The sequence below is a fragment of the Centropristis striata genome, chromosome 21, assembly GCF_030273125.1.
Source record: "Centropristis striata isolate RG_2023a ecotype Rhode Island chromosome 21, C.striata_1.0, whole genome shotgun sequence".
Taxonomy (NCBI): Eukaryota; Metazoa; Chordata; class Actinopteri; order Perciformes; family Serranidae; genus Centropristis; species Centropristis striata.
Genome location: NC_081537.1, coordinates 451,184 through 465,772, shown reverse-complemented (window position 1 = coordinate 465,772; position 14,589 = coordinate 451,184). Strand labels below are relative to the sequence as shown.

General features: G+C 37.9%; 1 protein-coding gene across 1 annotated transcript in view; it reads left to right on the top strand.

The window, feature by feature from the left end:
* Positions 1–245: 245 nt before the first annotated feature.
* The window catches only part of LOC131959814 (mitogen-activated protein kinase 8-like), a 42,533-nt gene continuing 28,189 nt past the window's right edge, over positions 246–14,589 (top strand). Inside the window, 2 exon segments of the mRNA XM_059325032.1 lie at positions 246–509; positions 14,313–14,491. Coding sequence (XP_059181015.1) covers positions 14,337–14,491 — 155 coding nt within the window. The 5' untranslated portion in view covers positions 246–509; positions 14,313–14,336.

Sequence of the window (14,589 nt, the reverse complement as noted above, 5' to 3'; positions counted from 1 at the left end):
CTCTTGAACGCACCCTGGTGCTCATTGTGCAGCTCTTGAACGCACCCTGGTCCTCGTTGTGCAGCTCTTGAACGCACCCTGGTCCTGGTCCTCATTGTGCAGCTCTTGAACGCACCCTGGTGCTCATTGTGCAGCTCTTGAACGCACCCTGGTCCTGGTCCTGGTTGTGCAGCTCTTGAACGCACCCTGGTGCTCATTGTGCAGCTCTTGAACGCACCCTGGTGCTCATTGTGCAGCGGAGGAAACATCGCCAGGTTTTTAGACGACGCTGGTATGAAATGGCAGAAACTGTTTGTGTCACGGAAGCACAAAGATTAGGTTCCGTCCAGGCTACACATGTTTCTACACATGATCCCGGCCTGCTAGTGTGACGGAAACGGGACAGTATCCGCAGGAAAAAAGGGATTAAAGAGCCGTTTTTCTCCACAAAAACACGTCCGGGTTGAGAGTCTCCAGCAGCGGAGAGACGGAGCCTGACTGCGGCTCGAACCGTGTGATCTAACCGAGAGGTGAGCTCCACAGACGGACTCTTTTCTGCCTTTAGGACGTGTTGGACGGCTGGTTGTCCACAGGTGGGGGATGGGGGGAGACTAATTCAGGTCACACATGTTACTGTAAATAGGTGTTACTACAATTTAGACGGAGACCACCAGAGCACCAGGACAGGGCCGGCCTAACTGCTGGAAACCAGGCAGACTGACTACTGTACACTACCTATGTTCAGGGCTATACTAGCCATGTTCAGGGCTATACTAACCATGTTCAGGGCTACACTAACCATGTTGCCATGTTCAGGGCTATACTAACCATGTTCAAGGCTACACTAACCATGTTCAAGGCTACATTAACCATGTTCAGGGCTATACTAACCATGTTCAAGGCTACACTAACTATGTCCAGGGCTATACTAACCATGTTACCATGTTCAGGGCTATACTTACCATGTTCAAGGCTATACTAACCATGTTCAGGGCTATGGTAACCATGTTCAAGGCGAACCTAACCATGGTCAAGGCTATACTAACCATGTTACCATGTTCAGGGCTATACTAATCATATTCAGGCTATACTAACCATGTTCAAGGCTAACCTAGCCATGGTCAAGTCTACACTAACCATTTCCAGGGCTATACTAACCATGTTACCATGTTCAGGGCTATACTAATCATATTCAGGCTATACTAACCATGTTCAAGGCTAACCTAACCATGGTCAAGGCTACACTAACCATTTCCAGGGCTATACTAACCATGTTACCATGTTCAGGGCTATACTAACCATGTTCAAGGCTATAATAACCATGTTCAGGGCTATAGTAACCATTTTCAGGGCTGTACTAACCATGTTCAAGGCTATACCAACCATGTTCATGTTCAAGGATATACTAACCACGTTCAAGGCTATACTAACCATGTTCAGGGCTATAGTAACCATGTTCAAGGCTACACTAACCATGTTCAGGGCTATAGTAACCATGTTCAAGGCTACACTAACCATGTTCAGGGCTATAGTAACCATGTTCAAGACCATACTAACCATGTTCAGACTATACTAACCATATTCATGTTCAGGGCTATACTAACATATGTTCAAGGCTATACTAACATATGTTCAGGGCTATACTAACCATGTTCAGGGCTATACTAACCATCTTCAAGCCTATAGTAACCATGTTCAAGGCTATATTAACCATGTTCAGGGCTATAGTAACCATGTTCAAGGCTACACTAACCATGTTCAGACTATACTAACCATATTCATGTTCAGGGCTATACTAACCATCTTCACGGCTATACTAACCATGTTCAAGGCTATATTAACATATGTTCAGGGCTATACTAACCATGTTCAGGGCTAGACTCATTAGCACTGCTACACTTTAACCAGTGAACATGAGTCGTGGAGTAATAAAGAAAACAGTGTGACCTCCACTCTGTCATCCTCCATGTAAACACAAATCAGCCACTGACGCCTTTGAATAAACCCTGTTTAGCTCTGTGATATGGGTTAATATTAATCATATTGATATTATATATCAAATTTTTATACAAAGTATATATGATATAATATGATATATTGTACCAGCATTATATATGCATACAAATACTTGACTATACAAGATATACATACAATAGATAATATACTAAGAGTATAACAATATTTAAATAAGTAGAATGTGCAAAAGGACAAGAATGCTGTATAAATATGATATAAAATATATAATAATATACATGTTTACATATTATTTATTATGTTATGTATGTATGCACACCCTGCACAGGCTAAATATATGACACATCGCTGTTGTTATTATTACTACTACTACTACTACTACTACTACTACTACTACAATTTTATATATATATATATATATATATATATATACTGTTGCTGCCATTACTTTTATTACTTTATACTGTGATATACTATTATTATTATACTGGCCTTACTAATATTATTATTATTATATATTATATACTGTACTATTATTATATACTGTCTAGTCACATTAACATTATTACCATCATCTATTTATATTGTTGTTTTTATTTATTCTACCTCAGTATTTTATTTATTCTATTGTGCTGTATTGTACTTAAATACCAGACTGCTGTGACAGCCCAATTTCTTTCTTTCTTTCTTTCTATCTATCTATCTATCTATCTATCTATCTATCTATCTATCTATCTATCTATCTATCTATCTATCTATCTATCTATCTATCTATCTATCTATCTATCTATCTATCTATCTATCTATCTATCTATCTATCTATCTATCTATCTATTACTGATATTAGCTGTTGTGATATGACATCATACATGCTTCTGTTAGCTTGAACGGTGTAAAAACACAATTCCCTCACAGGTTCTTTTACTGTAGCAGCATCTGTGTGAATTCAATAACAACATTGATCAGATCAATAGTTGTCTCTAAGGCTGCCCTCTGTCTCTTAATGTGCTTTTTATGTGATTTATGGGACGTTAATGGCCTCACTGACCCGCAAATTGAAAAGGTGAATGGGAACATTCTTCCTTGGCGATTGCATAATGTTGCCGTTTGGTTTATCTTTATGGCGAGTGTGTATCTGTGTGTATCAGTGTGTATCTGTGTGTATCTGTGTGTGAGATATCTTATCAAGCCACCAGATCACATGTGGAGTTCTGTAATCCATCACATTATCAGTGATATTAATAACTTGGTGCGGGTTATTATAAACGTGATCAAAGGTTGAGATGGTTGCTGGTGATGGTTGCTCTATCTAGCAACGTGTTCCTGTTGTTGTCACATTGAGGTGATGCAGCTCTCAGGCTGCTCTGCACATTGCTAGCGAGGTTTTCTGGACAACATGCCAAGAGAACAGCAGTGGTCAGCTAAAAGCACCGAGGAGTCTGATTCCTGCACCAAAAGGGTTCCTGCAGAGATCAGAGATGGGATTATAAGTCCTGGCTAACATGGTGACCCCACATTCATATCTAGGCCTGTACTCAAATATACATACAGCAATACAGATGCTGCTGTATCAATACAGATGCTAATGTATTGATACAGTAGCATCTGTATCGAGACATTCGCATCTGTATCGATACATTAGCATCTGTATCGATACATTAGCATCTGTATTGATACAGTAGCATCTGTATCGATACAGATGCTAATGCATTGATACAGATGCTACTGTATCAATGCATTAGCATCTGTATTGATACAGTAGCATCTGTATCGAGACATTCGCATCTGTATCAATGCATTAGCATCTGTATTGATACATTAGCATCTGTATTGAAACATTAGCATCTGTATCGATACATTAGCATCTGTATCGAGACACTAGCATCTGTATCGAGACATTAGCATCTGTATCAATACATTAGCATCTGTATCGATAAAGATGCAACTGTATCGATACAAATGCTACTGCATGGATACAGATGCTAATTTATCAATACAGATGCTACTGCATGGATACAGATGCTAATTTATCAATACAGATGCTACTGTATCGATACAGATGCTACTGTACCAATACAGATACTATTGTATCAATACAGATGCTGATGTATCGATACAGATGCTATTGTATCGATACAGATGCTAATGTATCAATACAGATGCTACTGTATCAATACAGATGCTAATGTATCAATACAGATGCTAATGTATCGATACAGATGCTACTGTATCGATACAGATGCTAATGTTTCAATACAGATGCTACTGTATCGATACAGATGCTAATGTTTCAATACAGATGCTAATGTATCGATACAGATGCTACCGTATCGATATATTAGTATCTTTATTGAGACATTAGCATCTGTATAGATACATTAGCATCTGTATCGATACAGATGCTAATGTATCGATACAGCTGCTACTGATGATACTTTATATCTATTTTTTAGACGTTTTAGTCCATATTTCTGTTAAAATTAAAATTTTAAAGTGGTTGATTGTGAAACCAAGAAATTACCCAATTGTTGAAAAACAGTAAAATTATTTGGAATAATAAAATGTCCCCCCAAAAAATAAAATATTTACAGTCATGTCAGTATAAATCCCAATAGATCCCACATGTTGCATATGTGCTCCATGGTTATGTCATTAAAATCAGCATGTGTGAGGTGTTTATAAAGAGGGTGGACCACACAGTGATGATGCTGTTTGTTCTGGGTGTTTCTTGCTGAATGCTCCAGTGGATGATGGGTGTATCTGCTGCTGTTTGACACTGTGCTCTTGCACTCCTGATGTTTTATTATCCACTAGAATTTTTTTTTCAGTAGCCGTGCTGCTGTGTCCGTGGCCATGAGCAGTGTTTCCAACTCCTCAGGAAAAGGAAAGTCGCTATTGGCTCCAAAAAGTAAATAGAAGTTGCTAAATGACGCTATTGTATAATTTGAATAATTGACCATGTGCCTGTAGTTGTAATGGACGCTGTAGGAGAGAGGAAGAACGACAAAAAGTCAGAAAAAACAGCCTAAATATGTTTAGAACTGCAGGTAATCTGTCTTCTGTCACAGTCCCAACCCTCCTCCTTAATGCGGACTCAGGACTAAAGTGACCCAGAAGAGATTCTGACTGTAAACCAGCCGGCGGAGACTCCCCAAGATTTGCAGACTGGACGCTAAGGGGTTAACATCCCCTCCGGCTCTGCAGCTGGGAGAGACTGCTGCAGGAGGACTGGGCCGATTCGACTCGTTCTTACTTTTCTTAACAAGTCTCCAAAAGTCTCCAATAACACCAGAAAAAGTCGCTGGATTTGTCTCCAGTCTCTTTTTTTTTGTAAATAGTCACTCAGGGGGGCTGAAAATTTGCCAAATATAGTAACAAAGTCACTAAAAACACTTTAAATATTTAGAACTGTAAATTCACTGTCTCCTGTCACAATCCCAACCCTCCTCCTTAATCCTGCCTCAGGACTAAAGGCTAAAGACCCAAAAGAGACTCTGACTGTAAACCAGCTAGCGGAGACTTCCCAAGATTTGCAGACTGGACGCTAAGGGGTTAACATCCCCTCCGGCTCTGCAGCTGGGAGGGACTGCTGCAGGAGGACTGGGCCGCTTCAACTCGTTCTTACTTTTCTTAACAAGCCTCCAAAAGTCTCCAATGACACCAGAAAAAGTCGCTGGATTTGTCTCCAGTCTCTCTCTTTTAAAAAAAAAAAAAAAAAGTCACTAAGGGGGTCTGAAAAGTTGCTAAATATAGCAACAAAGTCAGTAAAAACACCCTAAATATGTTTAGAACTGCAAGTTAACTGTTTTCTGTCACAGTTTCAACCGTCCTCCTTAATCCGCCTCGGGACCGACTAAAATGACCCAAAAGAGACTCTGACTGTAAACCAGCCAGCGGAGACTTCAGACTGGACGCTAAGGGGTTAACATCCCCTCTGGCTCTGCAGCTGGGAGAGACTGCTGCAGGAGGACTGGGCTCCTCTTACTCGGGGACTCGTTCCTACTCCTCTTACTCTTCTTAACGAGCCTCGGGGGCCGGCGGCTCGTTAAGAAGAGTAAGAAAGACTCCCCAAAAGTCTCCAGTAACACCAGAAAAAGTTGTTAGTGACTAGGGGGTCTGAAAAGTGGCTAACGCATAACTGTGGCATATCTGTCACAGTTATCTGTTCTTTTCTGTCTGCTTGAGACACAAAATGACCACAAAAAATTACAAAAAGACACAAAATGACCAAAAAAAGACACAAAATTACAAAAAGACACAAAATGACAGAAAAACAACTAAATTACTTAAAGACACAAAATGACAGAAAAAAACTAAATTACCAAAAAAGACACAAAATTACTAAAAAAGACACAAAATTACAAAAAGACACAAAATGACAGAAATAAAACTAAATTACTTAAAAAAGACACAAAATTACTAAAAAAAAAGACAGAATTACAAAAAAAGACACAAAATGACTGAAAAAACTAAATTACTTAAAAAATACACAAAATGACCAAAAAAGACACAAAATGACCAAAAAAAGACACAAAATGACAGAAAAAAACGAAATTACTTAAAAAATATACAAAATGACCAAAAAAGACACAAAATGACAGAAATAAAACTAAATTACTTAAAAAAGACACAAAATTACTAAAAAAAAAGTCAGAATTACAAAAAAATACACAAAATGACCAAAAAGACACAGCGTTTGATGCGCTTGTTGATGACTCAAAACAAGTCAAAATAACGTGGTGGTTGTTGTGTGTGGTGTGTTGAGTAGAAATCATTAGTGGAGCATTGATATTAATGATCATGTGACATTTCAGCAGCGGTGCACTTAATTCAGAATGAATGTAGAGGAAACACTGATGTCCCTTTAAATACTTGAGCACATTCGCTGTGTGTCTTCATTGTTCCAGAACTTCTTATCAGCCTGAATGCGAGGAGCAGTTCAAAGATCAAATCTAACTCTCCCAAACTGCTGCTGGACTCAATCTGAGACAGAGATAGCTTGAACCTTATTGATATATCCAAGAATCAGGACAGTAAAGACATTCTGAGTGAACGAGTGAATGGGCAATGAGGGACGGATGGACTCCCAGCAGAGACGCTGTGGGAAGATACCAGTGAAAATCTGGACATGAATGAGTGTTCCCCTCTTAAAAAGACATATCTGACACAGTTATCTGTTCTTTTCTGTCTGCTTGAGGCACAAAAAGACAAAAAATTACAAAAAAAGGACACAAAATGACAGAAAAAAATATATAAATTACTTGAAAAAGACACAAAATGACCAAAAAAGACACAAAATTACTAAAAAAAAGATACAAAATGACCAAAAAGACACAAAATTACTAAAAAGACACAAAATTACTAAAAAAAAGACACAAAATTACTAAAATAAGACACAAAATTACTAAAAAAGACACAAAATTACCAAAAAAGACAGAAAATTGCTATAAAAGACACAAAATTATTAAAAGACCCACAATTACAAAAAAAAGACACAAAATTACAAAAAAAAGACACATTTTCTGTCTGCTTGTCACAGACGTTATTTTCTCACAGCCAGTGATTTTCATTGTGCCAGCCAGTGGGAAGCTTTGATGCCTCAATATGATACTGATAAGGATTATCTGAACGACCTTTGACCCCTGAAGGTGTCATGTAGTCATATACAGTGCCTTGCAAAAGTATTCACCCCTCATGGATGTTTCACCCTTTTGCTGCTTTTACACATGAGATCATGGTCGATATAATTTTTATTTATATAATATTATATATAATTATTATTTTTATTAAAAAATAATTTCTCCTGACTTCTACTTTTCAGTGATCTTTTCTCTGAGTTACTAGGAGTGTTCTTTTGTCTTCATGGTACAATTGTAGCAGGAATAGTGATGAAATTTTTCATTGAAATGAATGGGACGGCCGTAAAAAAATGAGGGAAAAAGATCAATAATTGGAGATTTTTAAAGGTCTACTTCTCCGGCATAATTTCACCTAGAGACTCCATTTAAACTTTAAACAGTAGACACAAGTCTTGTGTATTGGTGTATTAATCCACGTTTCGATAGGTCATATAGTTTTTTATCAATCCCTGTTCAATGACCATGATCATTTTTGGAGAAATTCTGAGATTATAATGGGTGTGTATTGCACGGAATGTTCGTGTCACAGTGTGTGACATCATCGCCAGAGTGTAGAGGGAGAGAAAAAACTGTCAAAAAATGAATTTGAAAACTGCGCTCCAGGCCGCAAATTCCACTCTACAGAAATAATTTATATATATAAACGTAGGAAAATTAGTCTTCTCCCTCACAATCCTCTGGTAAAGCTGTCAGAGTTATAGTTTGGACGTACGACGCAAAGATGCGCCACCAACACCACCAACAGCCTCATTGGCTCCCATATTAAAAACGCAGGAAGATTTCTGTAGAAAAGCATATTTAACAGTTTTTCAGATTGCTCTAACAAAGCTATTTCTTAATTTTTCTTCACAAAAAACATATGTAGACGTTCAGGAAGAACTCAGGACGCTCAAAGTGAAGTCGGATCAATGATAGGTATTATGGTTTTGCCAAAAATGCTTTCTGTTCGAGGCCAGAAATTCCAGTCTGTCCACCTCTGGCTGCTGTCACTGTGCCGGGACATTCCACAGCTGTTAATTTCCGTTGATTGCTCTGCTCTGATTGGTCGACCGCAAACCCTTTGATCCTTTGATATGATTACAGTTACAGATACACGCACACACATTTTGAGGTTAAAGGTCATAGGTTGCTGTATAAATAAATACTTGTAAAGGAATGCTAGTTGTAGGTGTGCTCCTTGTATATAATATAGTATCATAACATTACAAGTATTAATTGTTATAAATCTCTGAAGAATCTCATCATAGTGTACACACACCGGCAGTAGCCCCCGTGGCCCTTTCAATATTTCCCCAGAGGAAATGTTCTAGTTAATTTATACTATTTTGTAAAAATCTGGTTTCACTTTGATATTAAAGAGGGTTTTTTTGCAAATTCTTTTTAAAAAGGCCACATTATATCGACCATGATTTCATGTGTAAAAGCAACAACATCCAAGGGGTATAAATACTTCTGCAAGGCTTCTGCATGTAGCTAAATCATGGTTGTGAGTGTTTTGTCTTGTTATATTTATGTAAAACATGCACTTGATTACTAAGATAACAGCTTTCACTCATTAATTCTGTGTTTGCGTGCAGCACTGATGCTAACTGTGGAATCAGGTTGACAGCCTGACACACACTGTCATCGTTCTCAGCCCCGTTTCACATTCAGCCTGATATGTGCTGTTCCGTCTCCAAAAGGAAGAAAATCATGTCACACGGCACGCTGCAGCTCAGACACATCCTGCAGAGTTTAAATAGGTCTGCTAGAACATGACATGAGCACACTCTCCCTCTCCAACGGGGCTTAGGTTTGATTTACAGAAGGACATTTTCAGAATAAAGACGTCTCTTAAATATTATTTCTGGTCCCTTTGCGACGAGGCGCCACGAGCAAATGAAGTTGACACATTTGCTGCTGTCTGCTTGAGACACAAAAAGACAAAAAATTACAAAAAAAGGACACAAAATGACCAAAAAAGACATAAAACTACAAAAAAAAAGACACAAAATGACAGAAAAAAACCTAAATTACTTAAAAAAAGACAAAACTACTAAAAAAAGACACAAAATTACTATAAAAAAGACACAAAATGACCTAAAAAGACACAAAATTACTAAAAAAAAGACACAAAATTAAAAAAAAGACACAAAATGACTTAATAAAAGGACACAAAATTACAAAAAAAAGAAACAAAATGAATAAAAAAAGACACATTTTCTGTCTGCTTGTCTTTGATTTGATTTAAAGAAGGATATTTTCAGAATAAAGACGTCTCTTAAATATTATTTCTGGTCCCTTTGCGACGAGGCGCCACGAGCAAATGAAGTTGACACATTTGCTGCTGTGTGAATCAGTCTATAAAGATTTCTTGATATGCAAAACCAGACTGAATATGGAAATATGGGGTTGTGAGAACATTATATATCAAGGTTGTTATAGAAATCATAAACGCAAATACATTCAGCTTCACCAGAGTCGAAGTAAACACAACAATCTGTGTATCATTCGTTCTTTCCTTTTTCATTTTTTTGGCAATCAAAAATCAAATAATGAAAAATTGATTTGGTTATTTTGTTATTTGTTGTCTTTTATGAAACAGTTTTTCAGAATAAAACTTTACACAACCAGGCCAGAAACCAGATAAATATGGAAAAAAGATTAATTGCATGATATTCACCGAACTGTTCACTCTGGATTTTTTTATCTTTAAATAGCGCCTTTGGATATAGACTGTACATTAAAATATTACATTATAACAAGCAGCGACTTTGTTGCTATATTTAGCGACTTTTCAGACCCCCTTAGCGACTATTTTTCAAGAAAGTGACTGGAGACAAATCCAGAGACTTTTTCTGGTGTTATTGGAGACTTTTGGAGACTCGTTAGCGCCGTTAGCTACAGTTAGCTACAGTTAGCTCTGTAGCAGTACAGTGTGTATGTGCTAACAGGCTAACAGTTAGCTCTGTAGCAGTACAGTGTGTATGTGCTAACAGGCTAACAGTTAGCTCTGTAGCAGTACAGTGTGTATGTGCTAACAGGCTAACAGTTAGCTCTGTAGCAGTACAGTGTGTATGTGCTAACAGGCTAACAGTTAGCTCTGTAGCAGTACAGTGTGTGTGTGCTAACAGGCTAACAGTTAGCTCTGTAGCAGTACAGTGTGTGTGTGCTAACAGGCTAACAGTTAGCTCTGTAGCAGTACAGTGTGTATGTGCTAACAGGCTAACAGTTAGCTCTGTAGCAGTACAGTGTGTATGTGCTAACAGGCTAACAGTTAGCTCTGTAGCAGTACAGTGTGTATGTGCTAACAGGCTAACAGTTAGCTCTGTAGCAGTACAGTGTGTATGTGCTAACAGGTTAACAGTTAGCTCTGTAGCAGTACAGTGTGTATGTGCTAACAGGTACTGATTTATGTCGCTTGTTGCATAGCTGATAACAGGTTAGATTGGTTGGGCTCGGATGTGTCTGAATTTGTTTAACAGGCTTTTGATTCCAAAGAAGCGTCAGAAATGCTGATTTGTGTTTCTGCTTGAATATACGTCTGTTTTCTCAAATGTACGGCTGGGAGATAAAATAAGTGAGTTCAGGCTCCTGTGTGAACCTTTTATTTCTCTCTGAACGTCTGCAGACTGTTGACAAGGTTCTCCAGATAATGTTATGATCACAGTCAGAGAGAAAAAAGGAAGGAAGGCATGCTGGGATATGAGCAGCATTTGACTTCAATCTAAAGATTTCTGGTTGAATAGGAAGCAGAGCGGAGAGCACTCTGCTAAAAAGGTCTAAAAACCAGATCAAACAGTAAATCTGAGGGAAATGATCTTGCTGCATGGACAGATAATTTACCTTGACAAGATTTATTAAATTAAGATTATTAAATCTAGAAATAAGCATGTTGAACACTTTAAATAATAAATCTTTATCTTGGTAACCAAATAATCATCAGGTCACTCTGCTCGGGCCAGTTCATCACTGCTGGCAGCTTTACTTTATCTCTTTTGTAAATTTTTTGTCTTTTTTGGTTGTTTTGAGACCAAATGGAGATGTAAAAAGACACAAAATGACCAAAAAAAGACACAAAAAAGACACAAAAAAAGACCCAAAGAAGACAGAAAAGACACAAAAGACACAAAAGACCAAAAAGACACAAATAAGACACAAAAGACCAAAACAGACACACAAAAGACCAAAAAAAAGACACAAAAAGACGTAAAATGACCAAAAAAGACATAAAAACACAAAAAAAGACAGAAAAGACATAAATGACCAAAAAAGAAACAAAAAGACACAAAAAGACCAAAAAAAAACCCACAAAAAGACCAAAAAACGACACAAGAAAAGACTAATAAAAGACACAAAAAGGCATAAAATGACCAAAAAAGAGACACAAAAGAGGTAAAAACTCTTGGTAAGAACCAAATAATCATCAGGTCACTCTGCTCGGGCCAGTTCATCACTGCTGGCAGCTTTACTTTATCTCTTTTGTAAATTTTTTGTCTTTTTTGGTTGTTTTGAGACCAAATGGAGATGTAAAAAGACACAAAAAAGACACAAAAAAACCCCCAAAGAAAACAAAAAAGACACAAAAGACCAAAAAAAAAGACACAAAAACATGTGAAATGACCAAAAAAGAAACAAAAAGACCAAAAAAGACACAAATAAGACACAAAAGACCAAAAAAAGACACAAAAGGACGTAAAATGACCAAAAAAGAAACAAAGAAGACACAAAAAAGACACATAAGACCAAAACAAAGACACACAACAGTCAAAAAAATGACACAAAAAAGACTAAAAAAGACAAAAAAGACCAAAAAAAACCCCACAAAAAGACCAAAAAACGACACAAGAAAAGACTAATAAAAGACAAAAAGGCATGAAATGACCAAAAAAGAGACACAAAAGAGGTAAAAACACCAAAAAAATCTTGGTAAGAACCAAATAATCATCAGGTCACTCTGCTCGGGCCAGTTCATCACTGCTGGCAGCTTTACTTTATCTGGTTTTAAGAGTTCATTTCTTATTTTAAGTGTTCAACATGCTTATTTCTAGATTTAATAATCTTAATTTAATAAATCTTGTCAAGGTAAATTATCTGTCCATGCAGCAAGATCATTTCCCTCAGATTTACTGTTTGATCTGGTTTTTAGACATCTTTTTATCAGTGCAGGGAGCAGGAGAGGAGGAGGGTCTGGGTCAGCAGCAGTCAGAGATCCAGAGGTCGGGTCATAGAAACGTTGAGCTATCATGACGGAGCCGACCTCCTCAGCTCGATGCTCTAAATCCCTCTAATGATGGTCGTCTTCAGCATGAAACCAGCTTCCTGCTTCCTCCGTGTCTCTTCCTGCCTGGATCATCTCTCCATCCAGACCTTTGGCTTTATGTAGACGCTATTAGAACTGATGACGTCTATACTCAACCATCACACACACACACAGCATATCTGCACTTCACTAGGGTTGATCACTACGAGTGACTCTACAGTTATAACCAGGAATAAGGATACAGCAATATCTGTAGGGACCAGTGCTGCACTACTGTTATACTGTGGATTTCTTCTTCTTCCTCTTCCGGACGCAATTTCGTCCCGCTACTAGTCCTACAACTTGAAGAGTTGCAGGACAAATTATATATCAAAACGTGCGGTTTGATCGGGATCGGTGTGCTATTACTTTTCTCTACAGAGTACAAATTTTTCGCGAAAAACTGCCCAAAATTTAGCATTGAAATGAATGGGACGGCCGAAAAAAAATGAGCGAAAAAGAACAATAATTGGAGATTTTTAAACGTCTACTTCTCCGGCATAATTTCACCTAGAGACTCCATTTAAACTTTAAACAGTAGACACAAGTCTTGTCTATCGGTGTATTAATCCACGTTTCGATAGGTCATATAGTTTTTTATCAATCCCTGTTCAATGACCATGATAATTTTTTGGAGAAATTCTGAGATTATAATGGGTGTGTATTGCACGGAATGTTCGTGTCACAGTGTGTGACATCATCGCCAGAGTGTAGAGGGAGAGAAGAAACTGTCAAAAAATAAATTTGAAAACTGCGCTCCAGGCCGCAAATTCCACTCTACAGAAATAATTTATACATAGAAACGTAGGAAAATTAGTCTTCTCCCTCACAATCCTCTGGTAAAGCTGTCAGAGTTATAGTTTGGGTGTAGGACGCACAGATGATCCACCAACACCACCAACAGCCTCATTGGGTCCCATATTAAAAACGCAGGAAGATTTCTGAAAAAGGGAGATGTAACAGTTTTTTTAGATCGCTCTAACAAAGCTATTTTTTCATTCTTCTTTAAAAAAAACATATGTAGACGTTCAGGAAGAACTCAGGACGCTCAAAGTGAAGTCGGATCAATGATAGGTATTATGGTTTTGCCAAAAATGCTTTCTGTTCGAGGCCAGAAATTCCAGTCTGCCCACCTCTGGCTGCTGTCACTGTTCCGGAACATTCGACAGTTGGTGGCAGTTAACTCTGTTGATTGCTCTGCTCTGATTGGTCGACTGCAACGCCTTTGATGCTTTGATGTGATTACAGTTACAGATACATGCACGCTTTTTTCTCTCTTTCTATATAAATGCTGCCCTTACTAGTGTTTGTGATATTTAGTTCTTTTGTAATGTTTGTTATTTTTTTCTCAAAGGCCTTATTTGTGTTTTATAAATGCCTCTTATTTATTTGATGCTGCTGTAAATGACAGTGTGTCTCTTTCTCCTGGCTTGCTGCAGGGCTGAGAGCAGAGCTCCTGGTGGATGCTCATCATAGCGTTCGTCCAAGGCTTCACCATGAACCGGAACAAGCGTGAGAAGGAGTACTACAGTATAGATGTGGGGGACTCCACCTTCATGGTTTTAAAGCGCTACCAGAACCTCAGACCCATCGGATCAGGAGCTCAGGGAATCGTCTGGTGAGTCAAAGGGGAAATATCTCCCTATTTAAATTGTCTTTGGCTACATAAAATGAACTCCAGGTCCATTTTAAATCTATGGATTTCTCTTTTTACAT